General features: G+C 44.1%; 1 protein-coding gene across 3 annotated transcripts in view; it reads left to right on the top strand.

Annotated features, from left to right (window-relative positions):
* lama5 (laminin, alpha 5) overlaps positions 1-22500 on the top strand; it is a 143182-nt gene that overhangs the window by 74879 nt on the left and 45803 nt on the right. The window contains exons 16-37 of one of the 3 annotated variants that reach the window (XM_039799640.1): positions 143-280; positions 2617-2669; positions 2893-2992; positions 3116-3168; positions 3581-3686; positions 3813-3912; positions 5771-5927; positions 9804-9933; positions 10230-10372; positions 10941-11044; positions 12014-12167; positions 13630-13793; positions 15615-15723; positions 16004-16101; positions 16268-16466; positions 16861-16987; positions 17103-17242; positions 17747-17862; positions 18323-18534; positions 18688-18889; positions 21699-21843; positions 21931-22071. In XM_039799640.1, the coding sequence (XP_039655574.1) occupies positions 143-280; positions 2617-2669; positions 2893-2992; positions 3116-3168; positions 3581-3686; positions 3813-3912; positions 5771-5927; positions 9804-9933; positions 10230-10372; positions 10941-11044; positions 12014-12167; positions 13630-13793; positions 15615-15723; positions 16004-16101; positions 16268-16466; positions 16861-16987; positions 17103-17242; positions 17747-17862; positions 18323-18534; positions 18688-18889; positions 21699-21843; positions 21931-22071 (2891 nt within the window). Of the gene's footprint in view, positions 1-142; positions 281-2616; positions 2670-2892; positions 2993-3115; positions 3169-3580; positions 3687-3812; positions 3913-5770; positions 5928-8252; positions 8392-9803; positions 9934-10229; positions 10373-10940; positions 11045-12013; positions 12168-13629; positions 13794-15614; positions 15724-16003; positions 16102-16267; positions 16467-16860; positions 16988-17102; positions 17243-17746; positions 17863-18322; positions 18535-18687; positions 18890-21698; positions 21844-21930; positions 22072-22500 lie in introns of all 3 variants that reach the window. The other 2 variants (XM_039799639.1, XM_039799638.1) reach the window with 2 other exon arrangements.

Genomic DNA, 22500 nt, shown 5'->3' with positions numbered 1-22500 from the left:
AAAATCCAACAATTACCAGTCATATGCCTTAAGACCTTAGCTAATGTTGGCAATTAAAGAAACGGACAATTAGAGAATAATGTAATAATTGTTATAGGCCTAATACTGTAACTAAGTGGAGTTGGTGCTGTGTTTGTTCCAGCCTGTCAGTGCTCTGCACAGGGCTCCCGCTACACCAGCTGTGACCAGGGGACGGGGCAGTGTGTGTGTCTGCCCAACGTGCTGGGGCTGAGGTGTGACAGCTGTGCACACGGCACCTACGGCTTCCCCAACTGCCAAGGTAATAATAAAAACACACACACACACACACACACACACACACACACACACACACACACACACACACACACACACACACACACACAGGCAAATTCTCTTGTCTGCTTAACATAAAGGAAGTGAGGTGTGACAGCTGCAGTAAATGTGACCTTTGCAAGACCCTCCTCCAAAGCGCACTGGAGGAGGGTCTGGCTAGTCCACACAGCATTCCTGGATGCTCTGGTTTATTGGCATTTCTATAAACCAATCACAGTCATCGTGGGCGGGGCTAAGCTCCTGATGGAGCCACGGTGTCTCTGCTAAATAGTCTCAGGAAGGAACTTGTTTTGGTGGAACATGTGGACGTTCAAAAGTAGTTTTAGTCGTGCGACAGAAAACTCAGATTGGACAGATAGTCTAGCTAGCTGTCTGGATTTACCCTGCATAGATCTGAGGAGCAGTTCACCATAGTCCGCACAAATCCACCGGAGGTTAGAACGCCAAGGAGGCCCAAGGTAACGGACATCCGGCCTAAATGAGTGAAATCCGACGGATTTTCCGGCAGTAACGGAGCAATCCTGCAAGTGGAACGTTGAGGATATAGACTAATCTGACCCAAACCTGAATGCACACACTCACAGGCGTGTTAGAGAGAGTTTGAGCATGATTACAATCATGTTTTCATTTAATTTATTATACAGGAAAATTTAAAAGCAACAATTAAATTACAATATAAACGGGCCTGGTTTCCAGCAGGTTCCTGTTTTTTTGAAGAACTGTTGTTGGAAGCAGAAATAATAAAAATCCTTTGGGTTTGGGCAATGGTTAGGGTTAGGGTTAGGTGCCTTGAAGTCGACAGTTGCAGCTCTGCCTTGAAGTCGACGTTGGGGGCTTAAAACACCATCGAGCTTCCTATACAGTTCTCCATCCATGTATTTTGTATGTATATGTTCTGAGAGGTTATACCTGGCTCTGACGAAAACAAACTCAAACTACTTTAAAACTAAACCTCTCTGAAACTAAACTAAAACTAGCTAACACCCAAGTACAAGTAGCAGAGGACTTTTTTAAGTTGCTCCGGTCTCAAAACATCTGGACAAAGGACTACAGTTAGAAATTGGCCGATGAAATGAAAATGTAAAAACAAAACCTACAGTTAGCTCGCCTAAATGAGCTGCAGCTTTTTTTATCTTTATTTGTAGTGGCTCATTAAAGGTGCAGTAAGCGATTCTTTGCAAAGGTTGTTGATATTTGAACTCAACTGCAAAAAAGCTACAAATAAATATTTTTATATGAGCGGAACTGATTGTTTTACTGTTGATGTTGGAGTTTGTGCTGCGTTCCAGACACAATTTTTCTCCCGTAATTTCCGACTTCAAGTCACGACTCACGACATGGTAGCGTTCCAGGGTTCAGGTTAGGCTACCTAACGTTGACGTTAGCTAGTGCTAGCTGATACTAGGAATTTCTAGTCTGCAACATATTTTGGGCTTCAGTTAATAAACATAGCCTGTAGTAGTAGTACACAATCGTATGTGTATTGTTTTGATTAAAATGTGCGGAATGACTTTACATTGCCTATTTATGTCTATTTATTTCTATTTCTCACTGTTAATCACCGGCGTCTGTACAGCATCAACGGGGGTCGCCATCGTTTTTTATCTGTGTGTGACGCCAAAAACTGTAACTGGGAGTGCAACAATCTGGTACGAGTTCAATGGGTAGTAAGTTAGGGGTTTGACAGCCGTTCCAGGGCACTTTCACTGATAGAAGGTTGTGAAAACACGGGTTACGGGTTGCCTGGAACGCAGCATTGTTTTCGATGTAACTGGCAGCAATGGTCAGCTGTTTTGCCCCTAGTTGTTGATGCCTCTGCAAGTTCTTTTTCACCAAGTGGGAGATATCTAAAGTCCCTGATATCTCCAATTCAATTACAACTTGGAGGCTGACGGGAATGCTTCTTCTGACACAGCTGCTGGTATTAGTTGTGTAAAAGAAGTGATGTGAACTCAAAACAAGTTATCATCTGTGGCTAGAGCATGTTAGTTAAAACAGTGTGAGGTGTTGCTGTCTGACAGAACAAACTATTATCATGGAGCAAAGCTCCTAATTGGTGTTTATATGTGTGTACAGCTGACTCATATTGTCAAGTACATGCAAAGGGAATAGAAGCAGGTGAAAGCAACGAGTATATCGGAAATGATGTTGTTTCAGCCAATGACAGGCCAGGTAAATTATAAAGTGATAATGGATAGTTTTCTGCAATACACTTCCAGTGGCTGTATGTTGACACTCAACACATTGTCCACGTCTTCCCATAGTATCACTAATATTTCTTTCTTTCTTTGTCATTGACAGCTGGTACCTGCCACCCGGCCGGCTCTGTTCAGTATGTGGTGCAACCACCAGTGGTGAGTTCATGTGTTCATTTGTTAGTTTTTTTGCTTAATTAGTTTGCTTGTTTTTAGCAAATTATATTTAAAGCTATAGTGCGTAGTTTCTGTCGCCCCAATGAGGAATTCTAAGTAATGACAACAACACTGTCGGTGCGTCCACATGATACAAGCCTTCCGTGATCACGCACCGTAAAGCCAAACTTCATTGTGTTTTTTCGGTTTATTTTCTCGTCTTTAGGGCCAATGTGAGTGCCGTGGCCACGTGGAGGGCCCGGCCTGTGACATGTGCAAAGCTCTGTACTGGAACCTGTCCCCTGACACTCCTGATGGATGCACCAGTAAGAGATACTACCCGCGCACACACACACCACCTCACACACATGCACATGCTTCACTAGTTTGAATGCGGTCAATGACGATCGTAAATGAACTCTGAAGTGCGTGTCTTCTTTCTCCTGCAGACTGTGAGTGTAATGTCGCAGGAACTGTCAGCGGCGCTGCCGAGTGTGCACAGGTGAGCGAGACAAACTGCACTTCTTCAGTCTACATTTAGACATTCATACTGATGAATATGATGCGTTCAGCGGGCGGATATTTGCACCTGAAGACAAACACTCACATGCAGGAGTCGATATTTTGTAGTTGATATAACATTGGTGGATGTGTGAAGTTATGTCCTTTTCTGTGTACTTAAAAAGGGGACTGAGTACCCAAGGCCCTTGTGTGAGGAGGGCCCAAAAAGATGCTAGAATGAATAGCTGTGGATGCACAGAGGGGCCCATAGAAAATGCCTTTCTACAGGGCCCACAATGTTGTGCTACACCCATGAAACCAATAAAAAACTAAATTAAAAATACAATAAAGATGTGTCTCCCTGCTCTCTGTTGTCATTCTAATTATATTAATGTCTGTCTTGTTTCTGACAGGAAAGTGGCCAGTGTCACTGTAAGCCCAACGCCTGTAGCGGGACCTGCTCCACCTGTAAGGACGGCTACTACAACCTGCAGGAGCGTAACTACTTTGGCTGCCAGGGTGGGTGCTCCTCGGCACGGTTCAATAACACTTTTTCATTGTTGGTTTCCCCCCCCCGGTCAAATAAAAGCTTAAGTGGCTGTGATGCTGCCATCTTGTCTTCACATTTGGGCGTGGTGTTTTCAGGTTGCCAGTGTGACATGGGGGGTTCAGCCGGTCAGTCCTGTGGAGAGAGGAATGGCCGCTGTCGCTGCAGACCCAACGTGGAGGGACCCCAGTGCAACCTGTGAGTTTAACAACAAAATGTAACGTTGTATTTGTTGCAGGCATGGGCCTGCGGTATTAGCGGGAGTTTTTTTAAAGGACTGAAAGTGCAGTTTAGAAATCCCTCTCCCTGCCAGTGTGCATTGTGTTTCAAAATAAAATACATTGTGTTCAATAGAAAAAAAATATTTTTTGAAAATAATACATTTGAAAGCTGTAGTTGCAATACCGCAATACCATTAAACCATGATATTTTTGCTGAAGGTTATCATACCATCAGAATCTCATACCGGCCCATGCCGAATTTGTTCTTCTACATTATTATGTAGTCTTAGGGCCCTATTTTAACGAGTAAGTACATGCCATGAAGCGCCTGGCGCAGGTGTGTTTAGGGCGTGTCCAAATCCTCTTTGCTGCGTTATTGACTTTAGAGCACACCCAGAATGCACCGGAACACACCTCCCTGTAAGACCAGCACGCCCCAGAATGCACCTGAACACACCTCCCTGTAAGACCAGCACGCCCCAGAATGCACCTGAACACACCTCCCTGTAAGACCAGCACACCCAGAATGCACCTGAACACACCTCCCTGTAAGACCAGCACGCCCAGAATGCACCTGAACACACCTCACTGTAAGACTAGCACGCCCATGGGCCACAGATGGGCGCAGGTGCATTTGCTGTTTAAACCACGCGGGCGCTGGACGGGAAACTGACAACTACGTTGGTCTTAAACTAGCAAACACTTGCGTCAGGCTTTGCACTGCGCCGCGCTGGGTGCAATATAGTACCCTTAATTGACTTGTGATGATGTTTCATTTCATTGCAGTTAAAGTGTAATTCCTTAAGATTGCAGTCCTGTGTGATTTTGCGACACCCTGAAGTCAGACAATAATTGTTATTCGTGATCTGATTTTGAGTCTGCAAGTTGCGAAAGTAACAGTAGTTGTTACCTGGCTGTGCAACCGGCTGCTCTTCATCAACAGCTCCGTGTGGCTGTCCAAAAAAATGCAGAAAATAACGGTTGTATATTGTTTTGTAGACGCATTTTTGATCAACAGCAGCGGTACATTTCAAGCTCACTGACAAACACATTGATCTCCTGTGACTACCTCATATTAAAGACCAACTTGTGTTTCACCAGCTTTATGCTTTTAAAGGTGCGGTAAGCTAGCCTGGTCCTCCCAGACTCTGGTCCAGAATAGCCTGGTCCTCCCAGACTCTGGTACACTAGCTTGGTCCTACCAGACTCTGGTCCAGAGTAGCCTGGTCCTACCAGACTCTGGTCCATTTCATTAGTACAGAGAGTCTGGCCACTCTCCATTGACAAGTGTTAACTTCATGAAGGCGGGTACTCTGTTGAAGTTTAAAACTATTGGATCTGCCCAGAGCCACTCTGGATCTGCCAGAACCAATCGCTAATGTTTGGTCGTGACGTGGGCTTAGCATCGCTAGCATTAGCCTTAGCCAACTCCTTCACTGCTAACGGAGCAAGCTGGAAAATCTAACTTTTCCCGAACCCCGTGGGGAGGAGGACCACAACATCATGGCCACCAACACAACTCAGCAAAGATTGTTCTTGCTCGGGCTTTAAATTCTGGATATTCGGCATATATGGCGTTGCCATAACGGACCGAATGGCTTCGCTCGCATCTTTCTGTAGTAGTACTGAAGGAAAATTAAAATTGAGCGGAAGTACGTAGAGGGCGGAGCAAGGCTAGCAGTGAGAGGTGCTTTGAACTCAACTGCTAATCAAATACTTCAGAAGCTCCCCCCCCCTCCCCAGATTCATAGACAGATAACTACATAAATAAAGACATTTTAATCCAGCTTGTTTCTACATGTCTCGCTTCTAAATGGCTCTTGCTATGTCTGCAGACCTCGTCCAGATCATTACTTCCCAGACCTCCATCATCTGAAGTTTGAGATCGAGGAGGGGAGTGTGCTGGATGGCCGGCCGGTGCGGTTCGGCTACAACCCTCTGGAGTTCCCGGACTTTAGCTGGAGAGGTTACGCTCAGATGTCCCCCATCCAAGTAGGAACACACCCCTTACCTTTGACCTTTAGCATGGCTCCATACGCTAACGATTTGGTTGGATATTACAATATCTTTAAAAAAACATTAGTCAACAACAGTAGTATAGTATTAGTGCACAGACTCCAGTCTATAGACTTCACTACAGATCATTATATTTCTTGACATCTCAAAGATTAGTTTTCTAATAAATATTCTACAGCAGCGTTTTTTAAGCCAAGGACCCCTTTAACTGAAAGAGAGACGGAGCAGGGACCCCCCCTACAATAACGTGTAGGGCAGCCTAAAGCCTTTATACATACCTTTATAGTGCATAGAATACTAAGCTATTAAAATAGCCTACTAACTAATTGTTGACATGATTTTATAAAGCATGTTTTAATGTTAAACATACATGTGACACAGTGAATAGAATGAACTGTATCTGTGGATGTCTACCTTAGTGACTACCTTACCTATAGGCCAGTTAGCAGTGGGGATTTATATTTGTTGATAATATGTTGGATTCATGTTAAGACATTTTGTAATTTTTGAAAAAAATATTATAAAATGAACAACAACTTGGAGGCCCCTCCTGCATTGACTCTGAGGACCCCCTAAGGGTCCCATACCCCCAGTAAAATGTCCTTTTTGTATGTGCTTTTCCTATAAATGACAATGTGTATTATGCATTACATATTTTTGAAACTGTGGCCTGCCATGTGTGCTCCTCCTGCATGAACCAGACAGCTTGCTCCATGGCCGAGTGTTTTAAAGGAATATTTCTCTTTGGTAGAATTACCTCTCAGTACATATAACTCCATTTTTATATTATTTAACGTTTACATACTCCTCTGTGGGTGCAGTAGTTGACAGAACGTATATGAAAGGACAAATCCGGCGCAAAATATCCGGCGCTAGTCGTCGGGGCATGCTAAATCTCTTTTTCTACTACACTAACAAGGCTCAAAATAGCACCACTCTTCCACGGTAGCATAATGAGCATTGAGAACTTTGTAAGTATACAGACAGTTTATTACAAAGATAGATTATAAAGACAGTAGTGTTCACTATACAGGAGGGCGCCATCTTGGGAAAACGGTCACTACCAGTCAATCACTAATCCTTTGTAGTTAGTCACCCATATATTTTAATAAACAGATATAATTCATGCATTTCCATGTAATTACATTTCACAAACATAATTCCTATCAACCCATTGGGAAACCACGGACCATGGGAGATTTCAAGTGACAGTTCAGCTCAATGGCGTTCGGCTGATCGTGACTATTTTACCAAGATGGCGCCTGCCTTTATACGTGAACGCTACTGTCTTTCTAAACTGTCTTTTTAATAAACTGTCTGTACACTTACAAAGTTCTCAATGCTTCGGTTTATATGTAGGGACCCTCGTTATGCTACCGTGGAAGTGTGGTGATATTTTGAGCCTTGTTAGTGGTGTAGAAATACAGATTTTTTTTTACTTTACCTGTGCCCCGACGACTAGCGTTATAAGCTAATTAGCGGTTTGTGCTAAAACTGGGAGTAAGCCCTGACTGGAATTGAAAACTGGTCACATTTGATTAGCATGAAAACATATCCCAGAGAACGGTCCACTCGGTACACATGTGTTATTAACCCCTAGAGTCATTTTGCGCCGGATTTGTCCTTTAAACCTGTATTCCTCATGTGGATATGGTTCTGAAATTAAAATTAATTAAGTGAGTCTTCTGTTAGCTACTTCTGAGCTCTAAGGATGTTTGTGCTGAAACGTGGGACTCCAAAGAGAAATATGTTGGGTTGAGTTTTGGGATCAAAGTGTTTGCTTTTAGTGGTGAAGGTGATGGTATTAAAGTCTTGCTTTTGGCTTGGTTTCTCTTTTTGTGTTGGTGTTTCCCACCTTCTCCTCCCTCCCTCATGTGTTCCCTCTTATACCCCTTTACTCTCCTCTTCTTATCATGCTTCTCTGTCCTGTTTCCTCATTAATCCTCCAAACCTTAATATCTCCCACTTCACTTTGTCTCCCCATCGTTCCTTCCTCTACTCCCTTGCCCTGTCTTCCTCTCTTCCCCCTTGTCTTTCCCTTTTCCACTCTGTTCATCTCCTTCTTCTTTCCTTTTACTTCCCCTGTCCTCTTGTTGCTCTTCCATTCCCTTCATCCACCATCCTCCTGCTACTTAACACCTTCTCCTTCCACCCCCTTCCTCCCTTCCTCTCCATCTATCCTGTCTCTCACCCGCTTCCTCTCCCCTCCTATCTTCCACTGGTACCTCCCCCTTCTCTCCATCGTCTCCCCCTCTTTTCTCTCTCTGCCTGACCCCCTTCCCTTGCTGGGTCTTTCGGCAGTCCAAAGTGTTGGTGTCGGTGTCGGTGAGCTCTCCAGACCTCTTCCACGTGGTGCTACGCTACACCAACAGGGGGGGGTCGGACGTTCGGGGCCGTGTGTCGGTCATAGAGGACGCCTGGAACTACTACTGTGGTAACTGTACGTTCTGGAAGGGAACAGGTTACATTTACACCGCTACGTTTTGGTTCATAAACAAATATCTTTTGCTACGTTCCCCCCTCTCATTCCCCCCTGCTCTGGTGTTCCCCCTCTCATTCCCCCTTCTCTGGTGTTTCCCCCCTCTCATTCCCCCTGCTCTGGTGTTCCCCCCTCTCATTCCCCCTGCTCTGGTGTTCCCCCCTCTCATTCCCCCTGCTCTGGTGTTCCCCCTCTCATTCCCCTTCTCTGGTGTTTCCCCCTCTCATTCCCCTGCTCTGGTGTTACCCCCTCTCATTCCCCCTGCTCTGGTGTTTCCCCCTCTCATTCCCCCTGCTCTGGTGTTTCCCCCTCTCATTCCCCCTGCTCTGGCATTTCCCCCTCTCATTCCCCCTGCTCTGGCATTTCCCCCTCTCATTCCCCCTGCTCTGGCGTTTCCGAGCCCCTAAACCTGCCCAGTACACCAGAATGTTGACGAGACATTATAGGTTTGGGCGTGTTAGATTAAACAGAGATTAGTTCTTCTACTGGAGCTTAAACCACTTGTGTGCACGGAGATCACTTTTGGCTCCAAACTCTCGCTTAAAAACCAAAACCGAGCAATGTAAATGTAGCGTCAACTACTTCTTCTTCAGTCTTTCCTCATTCCTCCCATCCCTGACTCCAGAGGCAGGGCAGTAAATGCTGTGAAAGCTGCACCTCCTCCCCTCTTGTCTCTGTGCTCCAGATCTCCGTGCGTTGCTCAGGATTTCAGCTGTGTTCCACGTTCCAAGTCATGAATGCAATTCCTGCTAAATATCTTACATCATGCAGTCGTTTCACACAGCAGTGGTTCCCACAACCTTTTCACTTCAAGGACCCCTAAACTGACACAAATCAGAGCACAGACCCCCATTGGATTAGATTTTGTCCCAGGGTCCCCCATCTGCTTTTAGATCAAAAATACTTTATACATCTAGCTAGGGACCCCCCTGGAACTCCCTCAAGGACGCCTGGGGGACCCCACTTTGGGAACCACTGACTTACAGGACATTTCAATTATGCAAAAGGAAATTCTCTTAGTATCCATGTTTCTCCAGAGGATTTTCTGACCCCGACTTCCAAACTGAAAAAAAAACAGACATTTGTATGACTTTGATTAGAACACGGTTTTAATTTCTGGGTGGAAATCTGCTCTCTCCTTCTTTCTGTACTCCTGTCCTTCGTACTGTGTTCCTGTCTGTCTGTCTGTCTGTCTGATGATGGTGGGATATGTGTGTGCTGGTTGGTGGTTTCGTAGCGGCTGTCGGTGGCGGCCTCTGCTGCTCCGTCTTCTCTCACGTTCAGGGGCCACAGATCAGTGCAGAGTTCAGGGATTTAATCATATCTTAATCATATCTTAACACACACTTCCCTCTGCCACCCGGTCCCTGTAGACTGCAGTGAAGCTTCAGGTTTATGTGAGCGAGGCAGACGTCTATCTGACTCGCTTCATCCTCAGATATGTAAACTCTGAGGGCGCCACCTCCAACGGTAAAATAACAGCCTATCAGGTCAACCGCAGAGGTAGGTCTCCACTAATCACAAGAAAGCATCAGTGTGAGTGTGTTTGAGTGTGTGTTCGAACAAAATAGCAGTACTCGACATGTATGTGTGAGTGCCTTTCTGTCTGTGATTTGTTGAATGTAAATCTTAACTAAAACACAATTTATAGTTAATTTATAGCATTTTTGTCATTTTATTACATTTTAATGTAGTTTTCGGTGTCTGTGTGTGTGTGTGTGTGTGTGTGTGTGTGTGTGTGTGTGTGTGTGTGTGTGTGTGTGTGTGTGTGTGTGTGTGTGTGTGTGTGTGTTTTCCAGGTTCAGAACAGTCCAAACAGATCGTCTTTGCTCCTAGTGCGGAGCCGACCTTTGTCAACGTTCCCCAGAACAACTTTGTGGAGCCGTTTGTCCTGAACCCGGGAACCTGGACTGTGGTTATAGAGGCTGAGGGCATCCTACTGGTGAGACACACACACACACACACACACACACATACACACATCTGCTTTTACACATGTATACAAACACTTTAACCTCTAACTGTTAGAGGCTAAAGGGGTGTGTCAAACTTAACTTCAATAAGGGCCACACTGGAAAATAAGTATAATTGCATGTCTCATATAGTCTTCTCACTTACAGCTTGGTCGACATAAAGCCCTAAAAAAGTCAGAAAAAAGTTGCTCAGCCATCATATAAAAAACGTGCCCAAAGTAATAAAAACAACGGGAAAAGTGACAGAAACGTCAGAAAAAGTAACAAAAACTAAATGGACCAAAATGTATTGTGAACCTAAATTGATATGCGGGCCGGATCAAAATCTGCGAGGGGCCAGATTTGGCCAGCGGGCCTTGAGTTTGACACCGGATCCAACCGGTGGCGCATTTTCATGTTTTGTCGAGATAACGACCAGAATACATGTATTCAATCCACCAAAACACCCGCAAACATGTCAGCACGAGTTTACAAACTGCCTGTATTTATTGTTCCCATAGCCAGTAACACTGTAGCCCTGCTCTGCTTTCCCTTCAGGATTACCTGGTGCTGCTGCCCAGCGCCTACTACGAAGCTCCCATCCTGCAGATCCGAGTCACTGAGCCCTGCACCTACAGCTCTGTGCCTGATGCCAACCACAAGTAAATATGCACATAGATTTTTTCACAGCAGACATGTTGACTTGTCATAGTAGAAAAAGCACAGCTGAGATTGATAACCTTAACGATGGCTCAGTTCCATCAAGTGTCCCAGTGAGCTATTTCAGTGAGTCAGCATGCACAATACCAGGGCCAAGTGGAATGCAGCCATCATTAATGGGTTTGAATACACTTGTGCTTTTCCTACTATGACATGTCAACATGTCTGCTGTGAAAATGGTCTATAAGGTACACAAAAATGTAGGTAGTTACTGAGGAACGAATGAGGAACGAATGAGGAACGACTGGTTAGTTAATAAGCTCCTGAATGACCGTGACTCAAGCACTAATGACTAGTTACTGATAAACAGACTGGGAGTTACTGTATTATTGAATCTTTAGGTAATAGTAAGTTAATGAGAAGTTCATGAGGAACGAATGAGGAACGAATGAGTAATGACTGGTTAGTTAATGGGAAGTTCCTGAATGACTGGGACTCAAGCACTAGTGAAGCGTACCTGCAAATGAAGTAATGCATCATACTGAGTGGTTAATCACTAACGCATGATTATGTAACAGTACAGATAGTTAAAGGAGAAATCCGGCCAATTTGTACCTAAATCTTGATCGCTAGATGTTTCCGAGTACTGTTGATAGGAAGAAAAAAAAAAGACCAAAATTGTTGCTAGCAAACTGGAGTTGCTGCAGCTAATGGCCAGAGCTCCCAGTTAGCTAAAACGGCAGTGGTCAGTGCATGTTCTAAAGAGTGCCTTTGTGCCTCATAACAGACACAAAATGCAATTAAAATGTCTTTGCAACATGAACAGTGCCCGTTACATGACAACAAGCTGCGTTTTCAACTCAGACATTGTGAAGAAACCGTTTAAATTCAAAATTTGTACTGTCACCGACCTCTTTTTAAACAACTATCTTTTAAATTGCCCGCCTGTTGCTCCCTCTGTGTCCGTCTAGTTGTCTGCAGTACAGATATCTGTCTCTGGACTCCTTCCCCTCGTTCTCCGCCAATGATGCCAGCTGCCGTCATGACAACCACCTGCCGCGCCCCTGCCCCATGGAGAGGGTCACCCCGCGCCACCCCGACATGGCCGTCTGCAGTGGCAACGATGTAAGAGAGGGGAAAGGGAGACAGAACATGTTTGGTGCAATAGGGATGTCCTGACCGGATCGGGAAGTATCCGATTGGAGCCAATATGGTCATCAGCAATCACCCAGATGACTTTACTCCGATCATAGTAGGCAACGTTTCAGTACTAGACCATCTTCAGGTAAATGGTGTTACATCCTGAGAAGCCATCTTTAGTAGGAGGGGACTGTTTTTGTGTAACAATCAACAACTTCCACATGAAATCAGGCATAAGTACATAACATTCATTCGTATATCCATTAGTAAAGAAAGAACTAAAACACTCTCTATAGTAACCATATTAGTATATATATATATATATACAGTACAGGCCAAAAGTTTGGACACACCTCATTTAATGCGTTTCCTTTTTATTTTCATGACTATTTACATTGTAGATTCTCACTGAAGGCATCAAAACTATGAAAGAACACATAAGGAATTATGTACTTAACAAAAAAGTGTGAAATAACTGAAAACATGTCTTATATTTTAGATTCTTCAAAGTAGCCACCCTTTGCTTTTTTATTAATAAGGGAAAAAATTCCACTAATTAACCCTCAAAATGTACACCTGTCAAGTGAAAACCATTTCAAGCTCATTGAGAGAACACCAAGGGTTTGCAGAGTTATCAAAAAATAATAATAATAAAATAATGAAAAATATGAAGAGCTTTCATATTCAGGCATATTTCCGAAATCCTGCTAGTACCTTATCCATTAATAGAGCAAATATATGAGTTTTACAAAATTGCTTAGTTAAAGGACAATTCTGGCGCAAAATGGACCTAGGGGTTAATAACATATGTGTACCGAGTCGACTGTTCTCTGGGATCTGTTTTCATGCTAATCGAATGTGTCTCTAGCTTGAAACAAGCTAGTGCAAACCGGTGGTTAGCTGCTAACGCTAGCTTTCGAGGCAGAGGGTAAATCTCTGTTTCTACACCACTAACAAGACTCAAAATAGCACCACCCTTCCACTGTAGCATAATGAGGGTCCCTACATGTAAACCAAAGCTAGCGTTAGCAGCTAATCACCACTTTGCGGTAGCTTGTTTCAAGCTAGAGACACATTCGATTAGCATGAAAACATATCCCAGAGAACAGTCGACTCGGTACACACATTATTAACCCCTAGGGTCATTTAGCGCCAGAATTGTCCTTTAAGTGTGTTAACCTGAAGACATCTTTTAGTTACTTTGTTTACTTAGTTATTTTAAGTATCGGATGGGGACTCTGTATCGGCAGATATTTAATATTTCGAAAATCTTATCGGGATCGGGGGCCGAAAAAGGCTCATCAGGACATCCCTTTTGTGCAGTATGTATATTGCGTTTTAGAAACAAGAAGACTCGGAGAGGCCATTCAGCTTCATGCTCATTTGTCCAAAACTGTTATGTAGTATTAGCAGAGTTCTAAGAACTGTTTTCCTGTTTCTGCTGCAGATCAGCGTCGAGCTGCGCGGGCGTCTGCCGTCCCCGGGTGATTACGTTCTGGTGGTAGAATACTCCAGCGAGGAAGAACTGCCTCAAACTCTGTCTGTCGCTGTCAACACGCCAGGAGCCCGATCACACGAGCACCGCCTCAACCTGCTGCACTGCAAATACAGGTACGAGGACCATCTGGGCTGTTAACTGACTGACTTTCTTATATTTCAAGCTGCAGTGCGTAGTTTCTGTCGCCCCCATGAGGAATCCTAAGTAATGACAACATAACTGTCGACGCGTCCACATGATACAAGCCTTCTGTGACTCCAACAACGCAGAAATGAAAAGTTTTTTGTTTTGGGAACTTCCCAGTTTGTTGTGGTATCTGCGACCTCACAACTTACATTAAAAGAAATGAAATATCTTATCATCTCTTTCTTACACAGACACTCCTCTTTACAAGCAATTTAAAAGCAAGAACTCCACAACCATTACAGTTTTTTCCGATTGTTAGACGACAGTGGGCACAACTGGAGTCACATGTGCAAAACTCAAACTACAGTCTGCACTACCAACAGTCACCTGAACTAAACAGTTCACATCACCTGCAAAACTCATTCACAGCAACACAACTCTTAACACACGTCTCAAAACAGGCTCAGAGCAGCCAAACAGTATGCACAGTCCTCACTGAGATAACACATACTGTCACTCAGAACACACTGAGGGTAAAAACACTAGCATCAAACACCAATACAGAAATTACAAACTTTTTCATCTTTACAGTTTGAACAATTTGAGTGACTTGATACTACTCAATAGTTTATTTAAGGAAAAAATATAGATTGTATAGCATACCAATTTTTACATAAGGTAAACAAGAAGGAATGAAAATCAGCAGTTTTCTTCAATAAAGTATTTTGTACAAAGGTACATACGTAACAGTACCAGAGAATAGTGTGACTAATCCTGCCTCTCTCCAGCATCATGTGGCAAGTTTTCTTCATCACATTGGATGTCTGCATCATCTCTAAATACTAATGAATGTGGTGTTTCTATTGCTTTCACCTCCATTACTTTCTGAAAAACAGTAAGAACGCAGTGTTACTATAGTAAAGATATAGTGTTTTTCACTTTTTTTTTATAGCTGTGTACATAACCTCAGACATCTTACCTGGACATATTGGTATCTTTGCTCTTTTACCCGTTTCTCTCAAACAGTACAGTGTATAATTGTTTCATTCTTATTTGGTGTTTGTATACAAAAAAGGCTTTCTGAGCTTTCTCTGTATAAATACCGTATTTCTTCACTAACTAGTCTAAAACAAGACACCTACTTAGGCTTTCAGCTAAAATTCCAATCAGCAGTGTTTGATAGGCACCAGACTGAAATCTATTCTGTTTTGAATGTGTGGTTATCAGTTTTGACAGCAGTGTGTTAGCATTTGAACAAAGTGCTGTAAATCTACAGTGTTGTGCACGTTGTGGTTAAAGTCATGGGATAAGTGTGTAGAGTTTTGAAAACTGTGTTCAAGCAATGAAAAACGATCTAGAGTTTGGTCCACATGAACTGCTGCTGTGCAGACTGTAGTTAGCGTTTTGCACATGTGACTCCAGTTGTGCCCACTGTTGTTTAGCAATCGAAAAAAACTGTAAAAAAAAAAATGACTTGTTGCCAATTTCAGGTGTCATTTCACACCCGTCATTTTCACATTAGACAGGGGAGGATATGATAAAGCCAAAGAACGGCTGACAAATATTAACAGGGAAGACAATTGTAGATGAACTGTATATTTGTTCTGGCTGCAGTGAAACCTATGAGTTACTCAGCTGCTTCACAGTTTAATGTTACCGTCTGTGCTTTATGAAGTATGTCAACAGCTTTTAATCACTCTGTGTGTGTGTGTGTGTGTGTGTGTGTGTGTGTGTGTGTGTGTGTGTGTGTGTGTGTGTGTGTGTGTGTGTGTGTGTGTGTGTGTGTGTGTGTGTGTGTGTGTGTGTAGCTTCCTGTGTCGAGTCGTGGCCATCGATGAACAGAACCGAGTGGCCGTCTTCTCTCTCCCCGCTGACGCCGAGATCCAGCTGATCTCCGACCGCGCCAGCTTCTTCCTGGTGAGAGCAGCACTCATATATGTATATATGTATGTATATGATTTAGAGCATAGATCTTAAACAGGGGGTCCTCAGAGTCAATGCAGGGGGGCCTCCAAGTTATTGTTAATTTTCAAAAGTTTTTTCAAAAGTTCAAAAGTCTTGACATGAATCCAACATATTATCAGCAGATATAAATGTATCTATATATAAATCCCCGCTGCTTACAATGGCCCCTTCCTACCCCCCTCCAATCTTGAGCATACTTCTGATTAAAACTGTGTTTCTTCTCTGTCTTCAGCACAAAGTGTACCTGGTGCCGAGAGAGCAGTTCACCATGGAGTATGTGGAACCTAAAGTCCACTGCATCAGCACTCATGGACAGTTCTCACCCGACAGGTAAAGAAACATGAGTAGAGTTTCAATGCAGGACTTTTACTTGTAACAGAGTATTTTAGCAGTGTGGTATTAGTACTCTTACTGACGAAAAGGATCTGAATACTTCTTCCACCGCTGCATATAATACAGTACCTGTACTGTAACTCCTCCCCCTCTGTCTGTGTAGTTCCTCCTGCGTCCCGTCCCGCTTCCAAACCCCATCAGACTCGCTGGTCCTGAAGGAGGGCCAGAGCTCATCCATGCTGGAGCCCATCCCAGCCCCTCCTCTGCCCCCCCAGCGGAGAGACGAGTCGGCCTGGACCGGAGGTGACAGGCCCCCCCTCGGAGCAGATAACAGCCAGCACGTCCGGCTGGATTCAGTGCAGGTACGGACGCCGCCTGATGCACATGTTACTCAACACGAGGGACGTAAGAGCAGGAGTCGTGTTTGGGGCAGTTTGCTCTGCTTTTGGTTTTGGTCCATTTAGTCATTGGAAAAGGAAGGATTTAATATGTATTTCCAACCTGCCAGCTGTCATGCTCTGGAATAGTGGTTGTGATATTTTATTTGTCTATGCATACAGAATGTGTTCTTGTTTTATGCGTATGTGTTGTATTTCTGTAGCTTATTGAAGGTTTTCTTTTAAAACCCATCCACCTGCTAGGGACTGCAGATGAAAATCAGCCTACATGGCTCAATCTGGCACATTTACATGTACATCACCACCTTCATCTTTGTCTCTTTTCCATCTCTTCCTCCTACCTTCCACCATTACCCAGAATGCAGCGGTGTACTCGACCCGTGTCCATGCCCTGGGGCGCTACGTCTTCATCCTGCACTACCACCAGCCGCTCCACGCCAACTATCCTGTGCAGGTGTACATCAACGGTGGACGAATCTGGCAGGGTGAGAGCGCGTGCCGAGCGCTTATGACACTGAAAGTGAATGCATAAGTATGACTACGTAATATCAAATGCAGAACTAGATTGAGCCAGTTTCCATGTCTTGTCTTGTGCGTCAGGCCAGGCCAACGCCTCCTTCTGTCCCCACGCGTACGGCTGCCGCAACGTCCTGGTCTCCGAGAATCAGATCATCCTGGACGTGACGGACCACGAGGTCTTCCTCACAGTGCAGATACCTGCTGGCAGGACGCTGTGGCTGGTAAGCTTTCATTTCTCCTTTGTCTTTTTCCAAAGTAAAGTCTTCTCCTTTATATTTCTCTCTCTCTCTCTCTCTCTCTGTCTCTCTCTCTCTCTCTCTCTCTCTCTGTCTCTCTCTCTCTCTCTCTCTCTCTCTCCTTTTTTTTTTTTTCTGTCTCTCTCTCTGTCTCTCTCTCTCCCTCTCTCTGAACACACGAATCGTGAATGCCAACTTTTGCCTTCGTGAGGCTGTTTTATGCTTCTGCGTCAACTCTACGGCGTCGCTCCTACGGCGTCGTGACCCTTTCGGAGTTCTGCGTCGGGGTTGAACGCGTTTCTTTGCATCGCGGTGCATTACACCGCCACAAAGCTGGGGAGGGGGGGGGTTTCCGGAGGGTGAATCACGAAACTTCTTCGACCAAACGCTCCTCATGGTATTTTCTAGTTGGGAGCTTTTATCCTGGTCTGTCTGTTCTGCCAACAAATAAAGGAGCTTGCCCCTCCCCCCCATGCTGTGTCTCTGCAGGATTACGTGCTGGTTGTGCCTGAGACCAGCTACAGCTCCAGCTACCTGAACGAGGAACCTCTGGATAAATCCTACGACTTCATCAGCAACTGTGGCCAAAACAGCTTCTACATCAAGTCAGTATCTCGGCAGTTTGCGTCAGAGCTCTGAATATGCAAGAATCTTTTCATATTACATTTTCTGAAGCAAAGAAAAAAAGCATTTTTGTCATCTGTAGAGAAAGAAAATGATATTTTTAGTTGTCGTGCTTTCCTTAGTCAGTGAGTTCAGATTGTTGTGTTGAGTAGACATTTTTTAAAGGAGCCCTTTAATCGGCGATTGGTGATTACTCAACAGTAAGAATTACTAGAGATGTTCCAATGTTCCATTTGTACCAATCTGTTACCAGTGTGTTATATATTTTATTATCTTTTAACAGCTCTATACTCAAGGGTGTATCGGAGTGTATCTGTATCGGAACATCTCTAGTAATTACAAAGTGAAGAATAACCACTATTGTTAAAGATAGTGGAAAGTGCAGTGTCCATGTCAGTTTGCTTGTGCAGTATGTGAAAGAATGACTCTTCCCCCACCCAGTCCTTCCACCGCCTCTCCGTTCTGCCTCGGCTCGGCCGTGTCTCTGTCGGCCTTCTTCAACAACGGGGCGATGCCGTGCGCCTGCCATGAGGTCGGAGCCCAGAGTGACACCTGCGAGCCGTTCGGCGGCCAATGCCACTGTCGGCCCAACGTCATCGGCCGCGACTGCTCCATGTGTGCCACGGGCTTCTGGGGATTCCCCAACTGCAGACGTGAGTGTCTGATTGGCTGACTGAATGTCCAATAACGCGTACATACATACAGCAAGCATTATCCTTGTAATGTAGGCCTACTTCCATCGATCCAGACCACTGAAGTAAACACCAGTCTGTAACTAACTGTATCCCTCCTCGTTTTTCCTCCAGCCTGTAACTGTGGTACGAGGTTATGCGAACCGGTGACCGGCGACTGTATCTGCCCTCCGAGGACTGTGCTCCCAGAATGCACCCAGTGTGAGCCCCAGACGTTTGGCTGCCACCCAGTGGTGGGGTGTGAGGTCTGCAACTGCTCCCGGCCGGGCGTCCTCTCCCCTGATGTGAACTGTGACACCCTCAGCGGACAGTGCAGGTACGACAAGACAAGATAGATAAGACAGATGAAATGATTCATTATCATTATTATTATTATCATTATTATTATTGCCTCAGGAACAGTGTTTCTGGCTCCGGATCCAGCAGTTTCTTTTTATTTTTTAACAACTTTCCCTCTCAAAAGAAGAGCCTCCCCACACTGACACCACTGTGTGATATATTTGGGGGGGGGGCAGCAAGTTCAGCTCTCAAATGTCAATCCTCTGTTTGGAAATACCTAAAAAGGCAGTTAATTCTCGCCCGCTTTGTCTCGTGACAGGATCTTGGCTCTGACTCTCTCACTGGGTTGATTGCTGTGTGTTTGGCCAGCTGTACTTGCCAACTCTTGTCTGTGTTCTGTGGAAGCTGTAGATTAGGAAACGTTAGCTCCTTGCTTCTCCAACAACACAGCAGCTTATCAGCCCGCCTGCCTCTGTTATTCCTCCTTCAGTCTTCATATCATGATGATGGGCCCCGTTGTCAGTGATCAGTCGGCAACTTTTAGGTTCACAACCACTGGTGGACTCGGTGCCCCCAAGTTCAGGGGAAAAGAAACGCAGCAAAAGTGCCCTCTAGTGTGTTCTTAAATGGAGAAAACATAAGGTCGGGCCCTCGCTCTAGGATGTCCTTAATGCAGAAAACTTGATTAAGTGCCCTCCCTTTAGGGCAGTGGTTTTCAAACTTCTTTCATTAATGTACCCCTTTTGAAATATGTTGTCATCTAAGTACCTCTTGACCCTAAAGCTATATAAAAAAGGCATAATACAGTCATGTTCTGAAACAACAATATTGTAACTGAAAAAAGGCTAAAATGTTTAGAATTACTAAATTAATTCAGTACAATAGTCTGTAATTATTTTAGGATTAATGCATGACTGATGTTTTTAAATATTAACATTTAAAAAAATCTCAAGTACCCCCTGAAGTACTCAAAATTACCCAACGTGAACCCCCATTTGAGAAACGCTGCTCTAGGGTCTCTTTAAAGATATAGTAAGTGATGTTAATCCAATGTGAAGCATGTGAATGTGCCGGCGGCCAATAGTTATTGTGGGTACGCGATCTGTGCTGCCTGCACGATTTGACATGCGCAAGATGTTCGCACATACGCAGATGATAATCCTGTTTACTGCACGATCTGTTCCTCGCAAAGGGGAGTGTGGAGGAAACTGAAGGTGTGCAGTGACAGAAAGACTCAGACTTCATTCCACATGTAGCCAAAATGGTGTATGTTCATGTAATGTAACAACTCCTTTATTATTTTGGATTGGCGACCACGTAAAAACCTCGTAATGCATAGTGTAAGCTACATTTAAAAACATCACAACATCCCCACACTACATGTCACAAAAATAACAATGTCGCCAAGATGTAACGGACGTCGATATGCGGTTTTGGATCAGTGACAATAAGTACTTCATTTAAATATCTTTATAAAACAGACCCGCCGTGAACTGCATAATGAATAACATAAAATGTAGCCTACAAAAATATGCCGCCTGGTACAAATAGTGTGGGGTCACGTTTTCTACTACATATTCATGCGCATATCAGATCGTGCAGGCAGCACAAGAAAGTGAATATGTGTATTCCACAAAATGTTCCTTTTAAGCTAAACATTCCAGACCCTGAGTGACACTGACCAAAACAGCATACAGTATTTCAGCTGGCTTTTTCACATTATTCCATACATCGAGATTATTTTCACGTATTGTAGGCAGGTGACTACAGCCAAAAAACTGTAGCTATCTGCGTCATTCTCTGCCTGTCGCCCCTCTCTGTCTCTCTCTCAATATCTCTCTCCATTTGTTTCTGTCTTTCTTTCTATAAATGTATCTGTACATTTCTATAAAATCCAAACCATCTGCCAACTTTTTTTTTGATTTTCCCATCTTCTGTCACTACTTCGCTCTTTCCTGTCTTCCAGTTGTTGTTTTGTTGCTTCGCTGTAAGCTTCAAGGAATTCAAGATATCTTAAAATGCTATCATTTCCCCCTTATGAACACACAGACACACACACACACACACACACTCACTCACACACAGATATGTGTCAGCTTTGTTCGGACAAGACATGGATTTAAAGCTCTCATCACTGAAGATTCCGGCACCTGCATGGTATTAACACACACAGTTGCATTTACCCTGCAGTCGGCTAACAGTGTATCTTAACAAGCCAAAAAGTTCATGATTAATCAGGCATTCCCGTCATCTCCTGCAAGAGTGAACTACATTTTAGCACATAAAGACGGTGGATGCTAGAAAGAAGTAACTGAAAGACGACACAGGAGTCAATACATAGACAGTTATTTGAACCCTGCCAAAACGTGACGTTGTAGACTAGAGAAAGAATATGAGGCCAAACGTGGCAGAAACGGTGTGACTCACCTAATATGTAACCTTAAAGGGCCTTTCAGACCAAAGGCAACAGCACAGCTGCGCACTGAAACCCTTTGTTACCAAAGGCCATGACGGCGTTTCACCCGCATTTTGCTCGACAAAGCGGCAGCGTACCACTGGCGAGCTGAAGATGTGCCCTGAACCCAGTGGCAAGCACGTTTTGGTCTTTTAACCTAACCCTAACCATAACCCTTCAAGGCTAGCTAGCTATCTACCTAAGCTAGCTACATGCTAACTTAAGTGTTGACGCCAGTTTCGTTCGGTGACTACATTCTAGCATTTATCCATATAGGTCAGTTTGTAGCTTTATTCAAAGACTGAGGAACAGAGATTTACATTTGACCGATAGACCAAATAAGATCATTAAGATGGATAGATACGAAGATAATTACTTAATTTTTTTCCAGATGTAAGAACAACGTCGTCGGCCGACAGTGTGACCGCTGCGCTCCCGGTTTCTATGGCTACCCCAACTGCAGGCCATGTGACTGCAACGAGGCAGGAACTGAAGAGGAAGTGTGTGACTCCTTCACGGGACAGTGTCTCTGCAAGGTGGGACAACACACACACACACACACACACACACATTTTCCTTGCCTTACAGTGTGTCCTAACATGCTGTGTGTCCTCGTCCTATAGGAGAATGTCCAGGGTTCCCGATGCGATCAGTGCAGAGTTGGTACGTTCCATTTGGACCCAACCAACCCAAAGGGCTGCACCAGCTGCTTCTGCTTCGGAGCCACCGACCGCTGTCGCAGCTCTGACAAGAGACGCATCGAGGTACTCGCTCAGACCTTTTTTAGTTATGTGGGCTGCTACCAATGAGGAATCAAGTAGTGTCTTTGTCTATAACATGGCAGGAATATGAGTCTCCCAGAGCCAGGGCCGGATTGGGACTCATTTTCAGCCCTGGATTTTCATGCCTTAGACCGGCCCACTTTACTTCATGAATGACTATATTAAAAAAAATGTAATCAAAACCTTAGTATATAAGTCTGCAATAGCGCCCTGTTCTCTACATCCTTGTAATTCGGTGTATTTTGTAAAATATCACTATTTCCAAGTGTTGCCTCACAATGTAGATTTATTAGAAAAGTTAACATCTTAACAACAACCCAATGATGTTGAACAATATCAGAATCTGTGCAAATAAGTAATCACAGATTAAATAAAGAACAATATACATTGCACTTTCTAATGACACCATAA

The sequence above is a fragment of the Perca fluviatilis genome, chromosome 5 (assembly GCF_010015445.1).
Source record: "Perca fluviatilis chromosome 5, GENO_Pfluv_1.0, whole genome shotgun sequence".
Taxonomy (NCBI): Eukaryota; Metazoa; Chordata; class Actinopteri; order Perciformes; family Percidae; genus Perca; species Perca fluviatilis.
The sequence above is the reverse complement of the archived record's forward strand: the minus strand, read 5'-3'. Positions and strand labels throughout refer to the sequence as shown.